Source organism: Pseudorasbora parva, chromosome 25, assembly GCF_024679245.1.
Source record: "Pseudorasbora parva isolate DD20220531a chromosome 25, ASM2467924v1, whole genome shotgun sequence".
Classification (NCBI taxonomy): domain Eukaryota; kingdom Metazoa; phylum Chordata; class Actinopteri; order Cypriniformes; family Gobionidae; genus Pseudorasbora; species Pseudorasbora parva.
This window is the reverse complement of record NC_090196.1, coordinates 33,075,524-33,091,519: the sequence shown is the minus strand read 5'-3', so window position 1 is coordinate 33,091,519 and position 15,996 is coordinate 33,075,524. Positions and strand designations below refer to the sequence as shown.

The 15,996-nt window shown below is 41.2% G+C and overlaps 2 protein-coding genes and 1 long non-coding RNA gene across 4 annotated transcripts in view; 1 reads left to right on the top strand and 2 right to left on the bottom strand.

Annotated features, from left to right (window-relative positions):
- The window catches only part of LOC137065286 (uncharacterized), a 31,675-nt gene extending 28,949 nt beyond the window's left edge, over nucleotides 1-2,726 (top strand). The window contains exons 3-4 of the long non-coding RNA XR_010901616.1: nucleotides 667-761; nucleotides 2,598-2,726. This is a non-coding gene — a long non-coding RNA (uncharacterized lncRNA). The remainder of the gene's footprint in view (nucleotides 1-666; nucleotides 762-2,597) is intronic.
- On the bottom strand, nucleotides 2,653-5,015 carry LOC137065283 (uncharacterized). The gene is made up of 2 exons (XM_067436880.1): nucleotides 4,691-5,015; nucleotides 2,653-4,451 (listed from the first exon to the last, which is right to left on the bottom strand). The coding sequence occupies exons 1-2, from the start codon at nucleotides 4,848-4,850 to the stop codon at nucleotides 2,968-2,970; spliced, it is 1,644 nt and encodes a 547-aa protein (XP_067292981.1). The 5' UTR covers nucleotides 4,851-5,015; the 3' UTR covers nucleotides 2,653-2,967.
- Nucleotides 5,016-12,389: 7,374 nt separating this feature from the next.
- Nucleotides 12,390-14,632, bottom strand: LOC137065219 (GTPase IMAP family member 9-like). Of its 2 annotated transcripts, XM_067436810.1 has the most exons (3): nucleotides 14,581-14,632; nucleotides 14,407-14,493; nucleotides 12,390-14,167 (listed from the first exon to the last, which is right to left on the bottom strand). In XM_067436810.1, exons 2-3 carry the CDS (start codon nucleotides 14,486-14,488, stop codon nucleotides 12,822-12,824), a joined length of 1,428 nt encoding a protein of 475 aa, XP_067292911.1. In that variant the 5' UTR covers nucleotides 14,489-14,493; nucleotides 14,581-14,632; the 3' UTR covers nucleotides 12,390-12,821. The 2 variants fall into 2 exon arrangements, with proteins under 2 accessions (XP_067292911.1, XP_067292910.1); XM_067436809.1 differs by having other exon boundaries at nucleotides 14,407-14,624.
- Between the last annotated feature and the right edge of the window lie 1,364 nt (nucleotides 14,633-15,996).

Sequence of the window (15,996 nt, the reverse complement as noted above, 5' to 3'; positions counted from 1 at the left end):
GGGTCACAGTGCGCAGAAGTCACCAACTTTCTGCAGAGTCAACAGCTCCAGACCTCCAGACTTCTGTGGCCTTCAGATGAGCTCAAGAACAGCGGAGAGAGCTTCATGGAATGGGTTTTCATGGCCGAGCAGCTCATCCAAGCCTTACATCACCAAGAGCAATGCAAAGCGTGGGATGCAGTGGAGTAAAGCAGCCGCCACTGGACTCTAGAGCAGTAAGACGTGTTGTCTGAGCGACCAATCACGCTTCAGTCTGACAATCCCATGGACGAGTCTGGGTTTGGCGGTTGCCAGGAGAACGGGACTCGTCTGACTGCATTGTGCCAAGTGTAAAGATTGGTGGAGGGGGGATTCAACCCAGGCCTTCTCGTCCAACATCAGTGCCTGACCTCACAAATGAGCTTCTAGAAGAACGGTCAGAAATCCCCATAAACACACTCCTAAACCTTGAGGAAAGCCTTCCCAGAAGAGCTGAAGCTGTTAGAGCTGTAAAGGGTGGGCCGACTCCATATTAAACCCTACGGATTAAGAATGGGATGGCATTAAAGTTCATGTGCATGTAAAGGAAGGCATCCCAAAACTTTTGGCAATAAAGTGTATGTATGATATACCATAAATAAGCTTATTTTGCCCCAGATTTCACATATTTGATTCTTGATCTTCCAGATTCGGGACCATTAAAACAGCATGAGGCCCAGGAGACGAGAGATTCCCACAATTGAGGAATTCCCATCTTCATCTTGAGAAGCTGGATGGGAAAGGTACAGATTAAAATATTCGGGTGAATCATACAAATGTTTGAATATGACTTTAAGGGTGTGTTTTTTTCCATTGAGGGGAACGATCAAGGTCTTAATGCCATCAACATGGGTTTAATTCCCAGAGAACACACAAACCGATTCTTACTCTAATGTATGTTACATTGAATATGTGTATCTAACAGCATACATTTAAATTGTTATATAAACTACTGAGAGGGGAGCAGATACTAACCTTCAGAAGATATCATGTAAAACATAAGAATTGATGCAAGGAGCCACTTTGGTTTTGTCTTTAATTAAGGCCTAGTCCACACGTACACGGGTATTTTTATTACCGGAGTTTTCCCCCCTCCGTTTTAAAAAACAATCGCGTCCACACAAGCACGGTTTTAAAAAAAATTATGTCCACATGAGAACGCAAAACTACGCTATGATTGGCTGCCTGATTTCCACATGGGTCCCATTCACTGCACCGATGCACATTGCACTGACTGAGGGATGCCATGGGCTCAAGTGAAACACTTCCTACAAGTTCCTTTGCTTTGGACTCAGTGACAGGTAACCGTATACACAGGTGCAGGGCCGAAGTGGACTGTAATAGCTTTACACACTTGCTTTACTATTTTGTATTAATGCATTCTGGCGCCTTTGTTCTGCAATACAACTGAACATGTATCTATATACGTGTGATAAGCGCTGTTAGTGGAGTCCACCGCATAGAATCGACTCACGTAAATCAAAAGGAGATGTGGAAAATCTGACGTCAAACAAAGGAGAGAACGGCACGCACTTCAATTTAAAAAGCCGAAAATCTCCGGTTTCACCATCTACACGACAACGCTGTAACCGGAGTTTCTAAAAATCTTCACCCTGGCCGGAGTTTTCAAAAAAGTCCGGTTTCAGTAACCGGATACAGTGTTTGCGTGTGGACGAACAGCCAAACCGCGTAGAAAAAGCTGCGGTTTTGAAAATACCCGTGTTCGTGTGGACAGGGCCTAAGTTGGCTTGGAAGAGCCAACTTATTGAAATCCTATTTAAACTTATTATTATTTTTCTTACTCAAAATTTCTGACTCTAACTCCTCCTAGAGCTTTAACTCCTCAAACTCCAAACTCGGCTCAGACTCTCAGACTGTTCTGACTCGAGTTGCTATATCTTTTCAGACTGATCCGACTCACGGTTTTCCTAAAAATGACTCCCAAAGCTCGGAAAAACTCCCATTACGGAATGTTCAGATTTTCAAACTGACCAACTGACAAAACTTCAAATCTAAACACTGAAGCTCAGACTCACTCAAACTGACATTCAATAAACTACTGAGAATCATTTAACTCATCTCTCTCTCTCTCTCTCTCTCTCTCTCTCTCTCTCTCTCTCTCTCTCTCTCTCTCTCTCTCTCTCTCTCTCTCTCTCTCTCTCTCTCTCTCTATCATTTAAACTAATCTATCTCTCATTTAAACTCTATCTATCTATCTATCTATCTATCTATCTATCTATCTATCTATCTATCTATCTATCTATCCATCCATCCATCCATCCATCCATCCATCCATCCATCCATCCATCCATCCATCCATCCATCCATCCATCCATCCATCTATCTATCTATCAAAACTCTTTTAAACTTTAAACTTATTAAACTATTTCAAACCTTTTCAAACTTTCTGATCAACTCTCTTCCAAGCCAACTTAAAGTTTGTCATCAAACTTTTGAATCTAGTTACATTTTGTAACTTGAGGTCTGTTTCACAAAGCAAGTTAAACTAAAATTCACTTCAAAATCAGACGTTTCACAATACTATAAACATGCTGTCAATTCCTTGTTTGCTCTTCCAGGTTTGTGATTAACTCTGGATTGTGGACAGCCAAACAAACACGATTCGGCTTATTTCCGTTCACTGCTGAAGATCAAGGGATCATTTTGAAAAATAGGAAGGATTTAAACACATTTACCTCAGAAAGAAGAACAAAATAGAGGACTGCTTGAAAGAAAATGCCAATATGCAAGCGAATTTCTATAGTATATTTGTTCCCAACAAACTTTTAAAAAACATGTTATTTCAAATGCTTATAAAGCTTATTTACATAAAATAACCATAGCATATTAGTTTCTAAAATGTATAGATATTAATTTTTAATGAATACAAAGCAACGTTTTTAGATGTTTTAATAGATGTTTTGATCCAAAGCTAGAAACAATTATAATTTAGTGAGTGTTTGTGACCTGAGCTGATGCAGTCTGCCTTCTCAACATTACTATTAACAGTAATGCTACATAAAACAAAAAAGAACTGACCGATCTTCCTATAAGTATTTTGAGGAAACTCATCATCAGCCCATCAGCCAAAATAAGAAAGACTGAACCGATGAGCACACAACCACATGACAAAAACAGTGTAACAACAGCGAAACGGATCACATTCTGTAGATTTTTACTCTTTAAATGCCAATATGCCATTGTAAATCCTAATATTAGCAGCATTAATGTCATCTTCACACCAAGCACAGCAAACACAGTCACAAACCCCATTGAAAGTGTCGCCCCAAAGGTACAACAAAGAAATGACCAGAGTGTGAAGACTGGAGATTTCCGACTACACGTTTCATCGTGAAAAATGACTGAATAAGCCCCGATTATGACTCCAGGAGCTGCATGACACGCTATGAGCACATCTGACCACGTCCTGACACTGATAATTGTTCCCAAAACCAGAGCTGAACCAAGAACAAATGGTAAAAACGCCATTGCTACGGAATAAACTACTAGAAGAATAAGCATTTCGATAAAAATAGCCCATATGATGTTTGGACTGCTGCTTCTTCTGCTAGACTCACGATCTTCGATTTCGCTGTGGTCTATTGCTAATGTAGATGCAAATGATGTTATTAAGGCCAGATTTAGCGGTATAGCAACATCTGGACTCAGAACATATCTTAGACAGACCATAATTAATACAAGTAGAGCTAATTTTGCCCCAGAATATCCTTCAGTGTAAACAACAACAGCTGTGAGTGAAACAAGGAAAATCCATCGTAGGATTCCACCTGCACCTCCTAAAGTGTCATATAATACAGACAGGAGCTGCTTTTCTTCATGCACATCTCGACTCGTCTCTTCTGTTTTTAACTCTTGTGTCAATACTGAGTAAAACCTGTCAGCATTGAGCCAAACTAGCTTGTGTATTTCTGCTAGGAGAGCGGCTGTTTGAGCAGGTTTGGGTTCAGAGTCTCGGATCATGTGAAATCTGCCTCCACATGCGTTGATCATTTCTCCAGCGATCCCTCTGGACGCTCCTGTCAGACGTTCCTGCTGATTTTGCTGCAGAAGAACAATGCAGTACTGCAGAACTTCTGCTCCCAGCAGCTCCTGGGCTCGGCTCACAATATCACACTGCTCTGATTCTTGATCTTCCAGATTCAGGAGCATTAAAACGGCGTGAGGTCCAGGAGCCGAGAGGAACAGCGCTGTTGTGAAGCTCTGTCTCGCTGTGTCCTCCTCACAGAGGTTTGGTCCAGTGACCAGCATCATTCTACGCCCCTCGTCTGTCATTACTGGAGTCTTTACAATCTCTCTGTCCTCCTGTCCACCGTCTGTCCTTCCTGACAGAATCTCTGCAGCGCTCAATCTGGAGTCGCCTCGCATTCCCACAATCAGGACTCTCAAATCAGCATCATCACGAGAAGCTGAAACTATCATGCAAAGGAGAAATGGGGTAAGAAACACATGTTCTTTGAGACAAGCATTATCTTATGAAATGTCGCTTCTCTTTTTAGGGATTTATTCTGGAAAATGAGACCAACACACACATTCAGAAGAAGGAAACAGGTTTGGGAATGACATCAGAGTGAGCAAATGAAGACAGCCGTTAGTTATTATAGGTACAGTATTTATATAAAAACTTTGAAAGATTAAAGAGCAGGTACATTACCTTCAGCTTGTGCAGACATGATGTGAAATGCCAGAATCAGTGTAAAAAGCAGCTTGTGTTTTCTCTTGGTTAATTTCATCATACTACCTAAAGAGTACATGTAGCCAAACGTAACTTTAAATATCTGTGACGGATTACCCTGATCAACAAAACTGAACATGGTAAGACAGATAATAATATTTTTTTTTTACTTACAGTCAGTTTATTTAGAAACACTAAGTGTAGTTCTGTTCTGTCTTTTACTTTGCTGGAGACTGGTTCTTGACAAGGATTTACGTGTTCGCTTGGATACTAAACCAGTATGACAGGTTTTTTGTGAAGGCAAAAGGTTTTGTACAAAGGCGACGCTTGATGACGTGAGATCGTGGGAGTCTTCACCTCCACAGCTGATGGAAAACAATCCATGTTCATTGGTGAGTTCATGTATTAAAGTTTTATTAATGTTACTGTGGTATAAAACACGGCGGGCTGCTGCTGCTCCTTTCGTTTTGTTGTTTATGTATAAATAGCCAATGCCAAACAGTTGTGATGATCCATGACAACAGATTAATGGCGGGAAACTTGAAAAAATACTATAGTTACTAAATTCACCTAGTAAATACTATAGTGTTTTTGAATCATACTATAGTAAAGATACTACAGTAAATTAACAAAGTGTCATAAATACTATAATATACTACAATTTACTGTAGTATCTTTACTATAGTATGGTTCAAAAACACTATAGTATTTACTAGAGAAATCGTACTATAATATACTATTGTTACAGTGTGTGATGCAGCAGAGATGAGGAGATCCAGGACTTCCAAACAGACAGGCTTTATTAAATCAAACTCAGAACATCCAACAGCATATGTATAACATGACTTAAAGGGTTAGTTCACCCAAAAAATGAAATGTCTGTCATTAACTCCTCTCCCTAATGTCGCTCCACACCCGTAAGACCTCCGTTCATCTTCACACACAGTTTAAGATATTTTTTATTTATTCTGAGAGCGTATGCAAGTGTATGCACACTATACTGTCCATGTCCAGAAAGGGAATAAAAACATCATCACAGTAGTCCATATGAGACATCAGTGGGTTAATTAGAGTCTCTTGAAGCAGAGAAAATACATTTGGGTCCAAAAATAACAAAAACTACGACTTTATTCAGCATTGTCTTCACTTCTGGGTTTGTGTTCAATCCTCAAATAAAGATTTGTTCATAATTCGGATCGCTAATGTCTCGTGATTTCAGTTTGACACGCGATCCGAATCATGAATCAATACGCCGATTCATAACCGTTTGAATCTTTATTTGAGGATTGAACACAAACGGTGAAGAGAAGACAATGCTGAATAAAGTCGTAGTTTTTGTTATTTTTGGACCCAAATGTATTTTCTCTGCTTCAAGAGACTCTAATTAACCCACTGATGTCTCATATGGACTACTGTGATGATGTTTTTATTCCCTTTCTGGACATGGACAGTATAGTGTGCATACACTTGCATACGCTCTCGGACTAAATATAAAATATCTTAAACTGTGTGTGAAGATGAATGGAGGTCTTACGGGTGTGGAGCGACATTAGGGTGAGCCATTACTGACATAAATTTCATTTTGGGGTGAACTAACCCTAGCCTAGAAATCTAGACGCACCCTAGCGGCAGCAAATTTAATCTGCCCGCAAGTGTCGTCTAGGAACTCTCAATACCTATCTGAGCTGTATTCCTCAGAATCTGGACGGCCAATCACATCGTGTATAGAGTCGGTGGGCGGGGCCATAATGACGACGGCCGAGTTGCGTTTGCGTGCTTCTAGTAAACACAGAAACTGGCAAACGGCGGTCTTTCGAATCAGCTTTGACCGCGACTCTGGAAGACTTGGAGTTAAGCTTTTCTCTGAGAAAAGAACAAAGAACGGCACTGAAGTCATTCTTAAGAAGGGAAGATGTGTTCAGAGTTTAGCCGACCGGATACGGCGAATGTTTAATCATCAACGAGCTCTGCTTCACCTTCGTTGCTCTGGTTGGTTGTAGCGCTATCCTATCGCGTGCAGAGGGAGTTTGAAAGACAACCGTTTATCCGCCCCTCGGATTGAGCTGTCAATGGTGAGTTTCCAGACCAATCATCTTGATGTGGGTCTGGCTTGTCAGGCTAAACTAACCCTTTAACTCAGTGTAACATAACTCAAGACCAGACAGAGAGGGAATGAACATGGGGAACTAAATACACACACTGAAGTCTGACTAAACAAGGGGGACAGGTGACACTAATAATAACTAACTAAACACAGCTGAATGGAACTAAACTAATTACGGTAACCAAGGGAACAGACAAGTGGCGGGAAACTAAACAAAGGAACATGTGACAAATGAAACCAGGAAGCAAAACACAACAAAAACAGACTGGACTTGTAACAACTATAGTATTTTTTTCATGTGGGGGTGACACAGGTGACTGACGGATTCAAAAGTCCCTGAAAGCTAAACTCAAAACACAGATAATGACATTAGTTCACTCAGCAGAGAAACATTTCTACACATGAAACAAGAAGCTAATAAAAACATAATTATGAAAGTACAGAGCAGATACTAAATATGAGGGTCCAGTTTGAATTTCTCTTTTTATCCAGTGTGTCTCATGAGGCGAGTCGGTGTGCTGTTGTTTTTTACTTGACTTGACTTGGGGGGAAAAACAGCAAACAGCCTGGAGTTTGTTAGGGCTCATGTCATACTTTATTTTATTTTATTATTTTTCCCGAGGGCCACTTATAATGTTTGAAAAGTTTTGTTTTTTCCTGCACCAAAACAGCCATCATTCAGCAACCCATGACCATTTTCCTCCACACTTCTGACATTCGGATTTAGTGGCTGCTTCTCCTTTAAGGATTGAATGTAAAAATATCTACGAAAGAGAGTATCAACATGCCCAGACACAGCATGTGTGCGACTGCAGATAATCCAGTGAATGAGGGAAACAGGAGAATATGTTTCAGCAAACGCAGTAATTTACAAACCTTTAGAAACCACTTGACTGGTTGACTGCAATAACAATGAGAAACGTTAGCTCACACTTTGCATTGTGTTTATTCATTGAAAGCTGACTGCAGTAAAATTCATCATTTAATCTTTATCCACTTTAAAAACAATGTTTTGATGGATACTGCAGTATTTGATCAGCTCTTAAGGCTCTTGTTGATGTAGGCGCATGTTGCAGTGGGTCCTGATGTGACACTGATAAACCAATAATATTTGTAAAGTAATACGTGCATGTTTCATAATCTCAGTTTGATTTTTATCTGTAGCTAAATCTCCAGATGAGAACATCCATGGGAAATCACAACAGCATGATCTGAATTATATCCAGGAAAACACTGGTTTTCTGCAGAGCTGAAGTAGTAAGTGGTCATTTAACAGATTTAACTTGATCCAGAGCGAGCGTCTGTGTTCATTTGTTGATGTTTTAGTAGATGTTGGCAGCTGTTCCAAAGAGAAACATGAACAATTTCAACTCAAACCATTAAAGGAACAATATGTAAGAAATGTATTTCAGTTTATCATAAAATGGCGCTGATATGTCACTAGTAATTTAAGAAATCATGGTAATTTCAAACACTTCTATCACTGCCAACAGTAGTCCGGCAGGATATTGTCATTATAAAGTTGTTGTTGCAGCGCTTAACTGATGTTGATGATGTCATGTTGTGTTTTGGCCTGAAGCTCCGCCCTCCACCTATCGACCAATCACAAAGTCAGTAGTGTTTGGGGTTGCCAGATCTGCTCTAGTTACCACAGCTGCAGATCTACATACGTTCTGCTGATCCTGCAGCCAATCTGGCAACCTCGAGTCAGGAGGAGGGGGAGACACCGCTCTACAGTCATTTGAAAGGGATTGCAGTACCAGTTTTGGCCACAATCTTACACACACTACCTTTAAACTTTAAAGCAGCACTAGGTAACTTTTCAACCTTCATAATATATTTTCAAGACTCTTGTGATGATAAATCGACTTACAATAGGTTGAATGACACGTCTGCCATAGCCTGATGGGGTCTGTATCGTTTTTAATCGTACTTGTAAACTTCGGGTTTTGGGTAGTAACCCGAGAACAAAAAGAACTACAAAATATACGTCACTTTCACCAACACCCACACTTCCTTAAATTTGGACGTGCGAGCCCAACTTTGTTCGTCGAATAATATAGTCATGTCTGAAGCAGCACAGACAAATAAGAAGGAAAAGGTTTTGTTGGAGGAAAACAATAAGAGGAAACGAAAAAGTAATGGGATTAAAGGCAGGACGAGGATCAACATGTGACCAGCGTTTGCTCGTCGGCGTGAGCTGAAGGAGGCGTGCCCGGCCGATGCTGTCCTGCTTGTTACGGTGATTACCGACCACTCAAACATTGAACTGAAGTATCATATAGATTCTGTAAAACGGTAACCAATAGACTACTATAATGACGCTGGCTTGTAAACGTGAGCATTGTGATTATTTGGCGTTTGAAAAAAATAAAACCCATGAAATTATATTCATATGACATGCTGAAGCATAAGCCACTGACTGTACCTGGGATGAAGACATTTCCCACGCGCCGCCAGAAGAACACCTGCATGTGAACTCCTCCTGCAGTGTTCAGGGGAACTGTTAGTGCTGGACCGACCCGCGGGACGCTTTTATGAAGTTATTTGGCCCGCACCGCACCGCACCACTGTATATATTTTTACAACCCGCCCGCACCCGCGACCATTAAATAGACATACGGGGTCCGCGGGTTATGAGACGACCCGCGCATCACTAGTTCAGGGCTATCAGGGCTGTCATGTCAACAAATGCATGCGCGATGGCATCGCCTGTTGTAGGAGGACAGCTTACGACAGTAGTTGAGGACATTATTTTTTCCCAACTATAGGGGGACCCCGAGAGCAAAAGTTACCCAGTGCTGCTTTAAGAAGAGTGATTCCTCGTTATAGTGACTTTGACGTTCAGGAGATTGTTTGAGATGTTCGGTAGCAAGTACATGAGATTTAAACAAAGAGTAAATATTAAGTATTTTTATTTTTCAAAAATTAAAGGCACAGTATGTAAGTTTCACCAAAAATGCACATGCTTGAAGAAACATAAATACGAATGTTTAAAATGTGTTACAAAACAGGCAGACATGGAGAACAGGTGAAGTTGGAATGACAGAGTTTATCGAAAACCAGAAGTGAGCGGGGCGGGTGAGTGAAAAGCAGGTTTGGGCTGGAGTGTCTGGTTGAGAGCTGGATGATACTGTGCTTGGTTCTTGCAGGTAGTAATTCGGAGAGTTGCAGGGAAGGCAGGTAGTATCATAGGTGAGTCCCTGAGGTAAGCATTATCAGTTATATGTGCAAAGGAGACCGGACAGTGACTGAAGATGTGGCTCATTTCGTTACATTTCGAAGGCTGCGTCCTCCGGAGGACATGTCCTGTGTAGGATGCAGTATACGGAGTGTCCTCAGTCAGAATTAAACGAGACGTCCTTCATAGGACACACAGGCAGGAAGTATCACGTTGCTATGCCAACAAGTCTAGCCTCGTTGCGCTCTCACGCCAGTTATATGAATAAAAAATTATTTATAACTTGAAAATGACTGAAATGTTTCTTGTCTTGACAGCAATGTACTGTTCTAAACGTTTAAAAAGCACTAAACAGTTGTAATCCTGTTTACCACAACTATCTGTTTGAGGTAATAGAGCTTTAAAAAAAACAACAAAAAAAGCTTGAACTACTTAGTTTAAACACCACACCTACGCTCGCATGTATATCTGGCGGTGGTGCCGTTTTTTTCATATAGGCTAATATAACAAAAAAATATGACGGTTGTTAACGGAGACGCAAAGAATTGTGGGTTATCTCCAGCCGTGAAGGCTGCACCTCAGCACACTCCGAAATCCTGTGAAAGAAGGACGCATCCGAAGGTCGCATTTGGAGAGTCCTACTCATTTTTTTGAAATGAGACGGCCTTATGACGTATGCACCCTTCAAATGCGACCTCCGGAGGACGCAGCCTTCTGAAATGAGACACAGCTTGAGTGTGGTGTTTTAGTGCAGGCAGTGATTGCTGGTGATGATGATGTGCAGGTGTGTGTGATCATATTTGTGAGATGGCATGCGCTGTGATTGGGAGAGGGTGGAGCCTGGCGTGCTTGTAACAAAAAATGTTAAAGGTGTCATGAACTGGCTTTTTTAAAATGTTATATATACTGTGTTCAACTACTGACGTTTGTGTGGTTTTTACATTAAAAAACATAATCACTAATCAGTAATAGGCTGTTTTCTACACTGGTTTTGAGGCTCTCTCCTGAACGCTGGGTTTTGATGGGCGTGTCACTGGAGACTTGGAAGTAAACGCCCACGGCTAGGATTGGAGAAGATTTGCATATTTAATGAGCTTCAGCTCCGCTGTCAATTCACATGAGAGAGGGATTGTTTTGAAAGCGGCACCGGAATGATTCTCTCGATCACAGGGCTCGTAAACTTCTTTATCAAACAAACACAATGATTTTTCTCTTATTTACCCGCAATTGGTTTATTTTTTTATTACCAGGCCTGCCCGATCGGTGGATATAAGCGCGAACCACACACACACACACACACACACACACACACACACACACACACACACACACACACACACACACACACACACACATGCTCTTCAAACACAACGGAGATCAAGAAATTCATGTTATTTCACTATTTACCAGCCTGCCGACGGGCTCATGTTTTGGTTGCCCATCTGGAAAACACACAGCCCCGGGACGTTGGGCTTTGCGAGCCCTGGGAGTCTGAACCCGAATCGCAATGAACCAACAAATAAAGGATTCTCCAGCCTGTGACAGCGTGCTAAGGTATGTTCTGTTAGACAAGTCACGTACACATAATCAATCATGGGCGTCGGAAGCAAATAAAAAGTGGGTGGGTCAATATAAAAAATGATAGGTGGGTAAATATTTTTGCGGGGGGTCTGGGGGTTCTCCCCCCGAAAAAAAAATGATTTCATAGATGTGATTTCCTGCGTTATGGTGCGTTTTAGGCCATATCCCTTTCCTATACCAAAAAAGACCTCAAATCAGTCAATACCAATAGTCTAATAAAAAGGCTATATTCATTTAACTGCCATAGAAATCAACAGTTTCACAGATGATGATAATGAACAAGTTGTATGTTTATTATGCTCCGTATCCAGACCTGATCCAGACAGAAAAAGTGCCGTTTACTAAACGATTGATTGGGCCAGACAAAATGACAGAAATCACTGAATTATTTACCGTGGCTATAGAGTAGGGGTAAGAGACGCATGGCACTAAGTTTTGACGCATATCGCGAGCATAGACTCGAATCCGCCTTTGGCCACACTCGCTCTACTCCCTTTCCCCATCACATATCAGATCGGAAAGGTATTTATTTTCAATAAAAAAATGAAAATATTAGAAAAGGGGAAATAAAGCGTTTAACATGTGTTTAATAATAAGTTTGTTTTAATTGTAAGTCAATGTAAGCAGACATGAATTGGAGACGATAAAAGTGAGTGGGTCCAATATCATTGGTCTTAAAAAGTGGGTGGGTCTTGTCCCACCCACACACAATGGTTCCGACGCCCATGTAATCAATACGATCTGTAACAATGCAATACTATCGCATATAAAAAACATGTTTTAGTCACATAAGTGTGCTGCACCATTCGGATCCAATATAGAAGCACAGCATTGTGTTTTAATCTCAATATGTCGACCTGAGACTTGTTTACAAACAATTATCTTGCTATCTGCCGCGTGTTAATTGCTCGTTTAGCTCCACAAGTCGGTGGGCGGGGCTACATAAGCAGGTGGGCGGAGCTACATAAGCATGTGTACACATTTATCTGTAGCGGCGGAGTTTCCCCCTTCTGATATCTCATTGATTTGAGAGCCTCATTTTCTGGGCCTGGTGTCTATAAAAGCTTTTCTTTGACTAACAAAGACGTTTTCAGCTCTAAAACTTACAGGATATTCTTATATTATCATGACCTTTTATATATTAAAAGCTTAAGGGAAAGTTCATCACCCCTTTAAAAGACCAAAATCAATATCAGCATTAACTTGTTTTGAGTCTTTTGTGATTTAGTCACTATGCAAACTTTTTACACTATTGCTGTACAAATATATTGAAATGATACACTGCATAAAAATGAAATGAAAGAACCGATAAATACGCAACAACATGGAAAAATCAGGAAAAAAATTAAAAACTTAACAGTTTCTCTCTTTAAATGGGAATACACTATCATAAATCCTAATACTAGCAGCATTATTGCCATCTTCAGAAAAAAATGAGTAAAAACAGACGCAAACCCAACTGAGAGTGTCACTCCAACTGAACAAAACAGGAATAGCTTGAGAGCAAACACTAGGGTTGTCCGCGTCTGCATTTGGTCTGGAGTGATGGAATAAACTGTGCATAAATGAGCCCCGAATGTGACTCCGGGAGCCGCGTGACACGCTATGAGCACATCCGACCACGACCTGACGCTGGAAACTGTTCCTAGGGTCAGTCCTAGACCTGATATGAACACTATACTGGGAAATGCGAAGATCATGATAAAAAACATTATGATCTGATGTCCTTGTCGGGAATTTGATAAGTCATAGTACGTCGCTGCAATTGCAAAAGTTGAGGACACAATCAAATTAAAAGGAACCGACACATTTGGATTCAGAATATTTCTTAAAGTGACGGTAAAACTAACAAGTGCAAACAGTATTTCTCCAAGATAAAAATGCTCATGTCGGCCTTTAGAGAAAATTAATGCAGCATTCAGTAAAATTAGTAAAATCCATCGTGCAATTTCGACCGAATTGTCATATTTTAATGAGAAGAGCTGCTTTTCTTCATGCACATCTCGACTCGTCTCTTCTGTTTTTAACTCTTGTGTCAATACTGAGTAAAACCCGTCAGCATTGAGCCAAACTAGCTTGTGTATTTCTGCTAGGAGAGCGGCTGTTTGAGCAGGTTTGGGTTCAGAGTCTCGGATCATGTGAAATCTGCCTCCACATGCGTTGATCATTTCTCCAGCGATCCCTCTGGACGCTCCTGTCAGACGTTCCTGCTGATTTTGCTGCAGAAGAACAATGCAGTACTGCAGAACTTCTGCTCCCAGCAGCTCCTGGGCTCGGCTCACAATATCACACTGCTCTGATTCTTGATCTTCCAGATTCAGGAGCATTAAAACGGCGTGAGGTCCAGGAGCCGAGAGGAACAGCGCTGTTGTGAAGCTCTGTCTCGCTGTGTCCTCCTCACAGAGGTTTGGTCCAGTGACCAGCATCATTCTACGCCCCTCGTCTGTCATTACTGGAGTCTTTACAATCTCTCTGTCCTCCTGTCCACTGTCTGTCCTTCCTGACAGAATCTCTGCAGCGCTCAATCTGGAGTCGCCTCGCATTCCCACAATCAGGACTCTCAAATCAGCATCATCACGAGAAGCTGAAACTATCATGCAAAGGAGAAATGGGGTAAGAAACACATGTTCTTTGAGACAAGCATTATCTTATGAAATGTCGCTTCTCTTTTTAGGGATTTATTCTGGAAAATGAGACCAACACACACATTCAGAAGAAGGAAAAAGGTTTGGGAATGACATCAGAGTGAGCAAATGAAGACAGCCGTTAGTTATTATAGGTACACTATTTATATAAAAACTTTGAAAGATTAAAGAGCAGGTACATTACCTTCTGCTTGTGCAGACATGATGTGAAATGCCAGAATCAGTGTAAAAAGCAGCTTGAGTTTTCTCTTGGTTAATTTCATCATACTACCTAAAGAGTACATGTAGCCAAACGTAACTTTAAATATCTGTGATGGATTACCCTGATCAACAAAAGTAGGAAAACGTTTTTACTTACAGTCAGTTTATTCAGATCTGCTGTAAATGCAGTTCTGTCCTGTCTCTTTCCCTGCTCGACAAACATGGCTTAAGATGTTCGTTTAGATAGTAAACCTGTATGACCAGTTTTTTTATTTTATTATTGAATTGGCTAGGCTTCAGACTGCGACCTAAGGTTCATGTTCACACTTGCCAGATGTGGTTTGATTAAAATAAACATTGGTGCAATTGCGCTGTTAATGCGCTTACTTTGAATAAGCGTGGATGCTACCATCTAAACCCTGATGCGCACAAAACAAGCAACAAAAAAACAACAACTCTGGAACGGTTCAACTGAAATACACTATATTGCCCGCATTACAGTTTCTCAAAGAAATTCCTGCCGCTGTTTTGATTATTTTACTGTGAGCTCTCAGCTGGTAGAAATACATGTACACAATGAACGCATTTAGCCCAGCACAAACCAGTGTTAACCTGTGTTGATTAAAGTTATTTTTAAAAGTAATGAGAGTGTGATGTTTATCTGCTGACCCCCAGGACACCCAAAATGTAGGCCTAGGTGTGTTTGTTTCTTCATGAGAACACAAATGAAGATTTTTAACTCCAACCGTTGCTTGTATAATGCATGTCAAGGGTAACATTTTAGAGTATGAGAGCTATATTAGAGTAAAAAAACACACACATACGTATCCATATTAAACCCTACAGCTAGTGACGACACATTGATGTCTTAAGACACAAAACAATCAGTTTGTGCGAAAATCCGAACAGTATTTATATCATTTTTGTTTTTACCTCGAATGCAATCTATGTACAACAGCCTTCTCTACAAAATACATGATAATAATAATTTGTTACATTTATATAGCTCTTTTCTAGGCACTCAAAGCGCTTTACATAGAAGGGGGGAATCTCCTCAACCACCACCAATGTGCAGCACCCACCTGGATGATGCGACGGCAGCCATATTGCGCCAGAACGCTGATTGGCACACACACCAGCTGATTGGTGGAGAGGAGACCGAGGGGTGAAGCCAATCAGGAGAGGGGGATGATTAGGAGGCCATGAAGGACAGGGGCCAGTGGGCAAATTTGGCCAGGATGCCGAGGTTACACCCCTACTCTTTATCGAAGGACATCCTGGGATTTTTAACGACCACAGAGAGTCTGGACCTCGGTTTAACGTCTCATCCGAAGGACGCTGCTCTTTGACAGTACAGTGTCCCCATCGCTATACTGGGGTGTTAGGACCCACACAGACCACAGGGTGAGCACCCCTGCTGGCCTCACTAACGCCTCTACCAGCAGCTCCTGGTTTTCCCAGTTGGTCTCCCATCCAGGTACTGACCAGGCTCAGCCCTGCTTAGCTTCAGTGGGAAACCAGTCTTGGGCTACAGGGTGATATGGCTGCTGGCCGTGATATGATATGCCGTAGA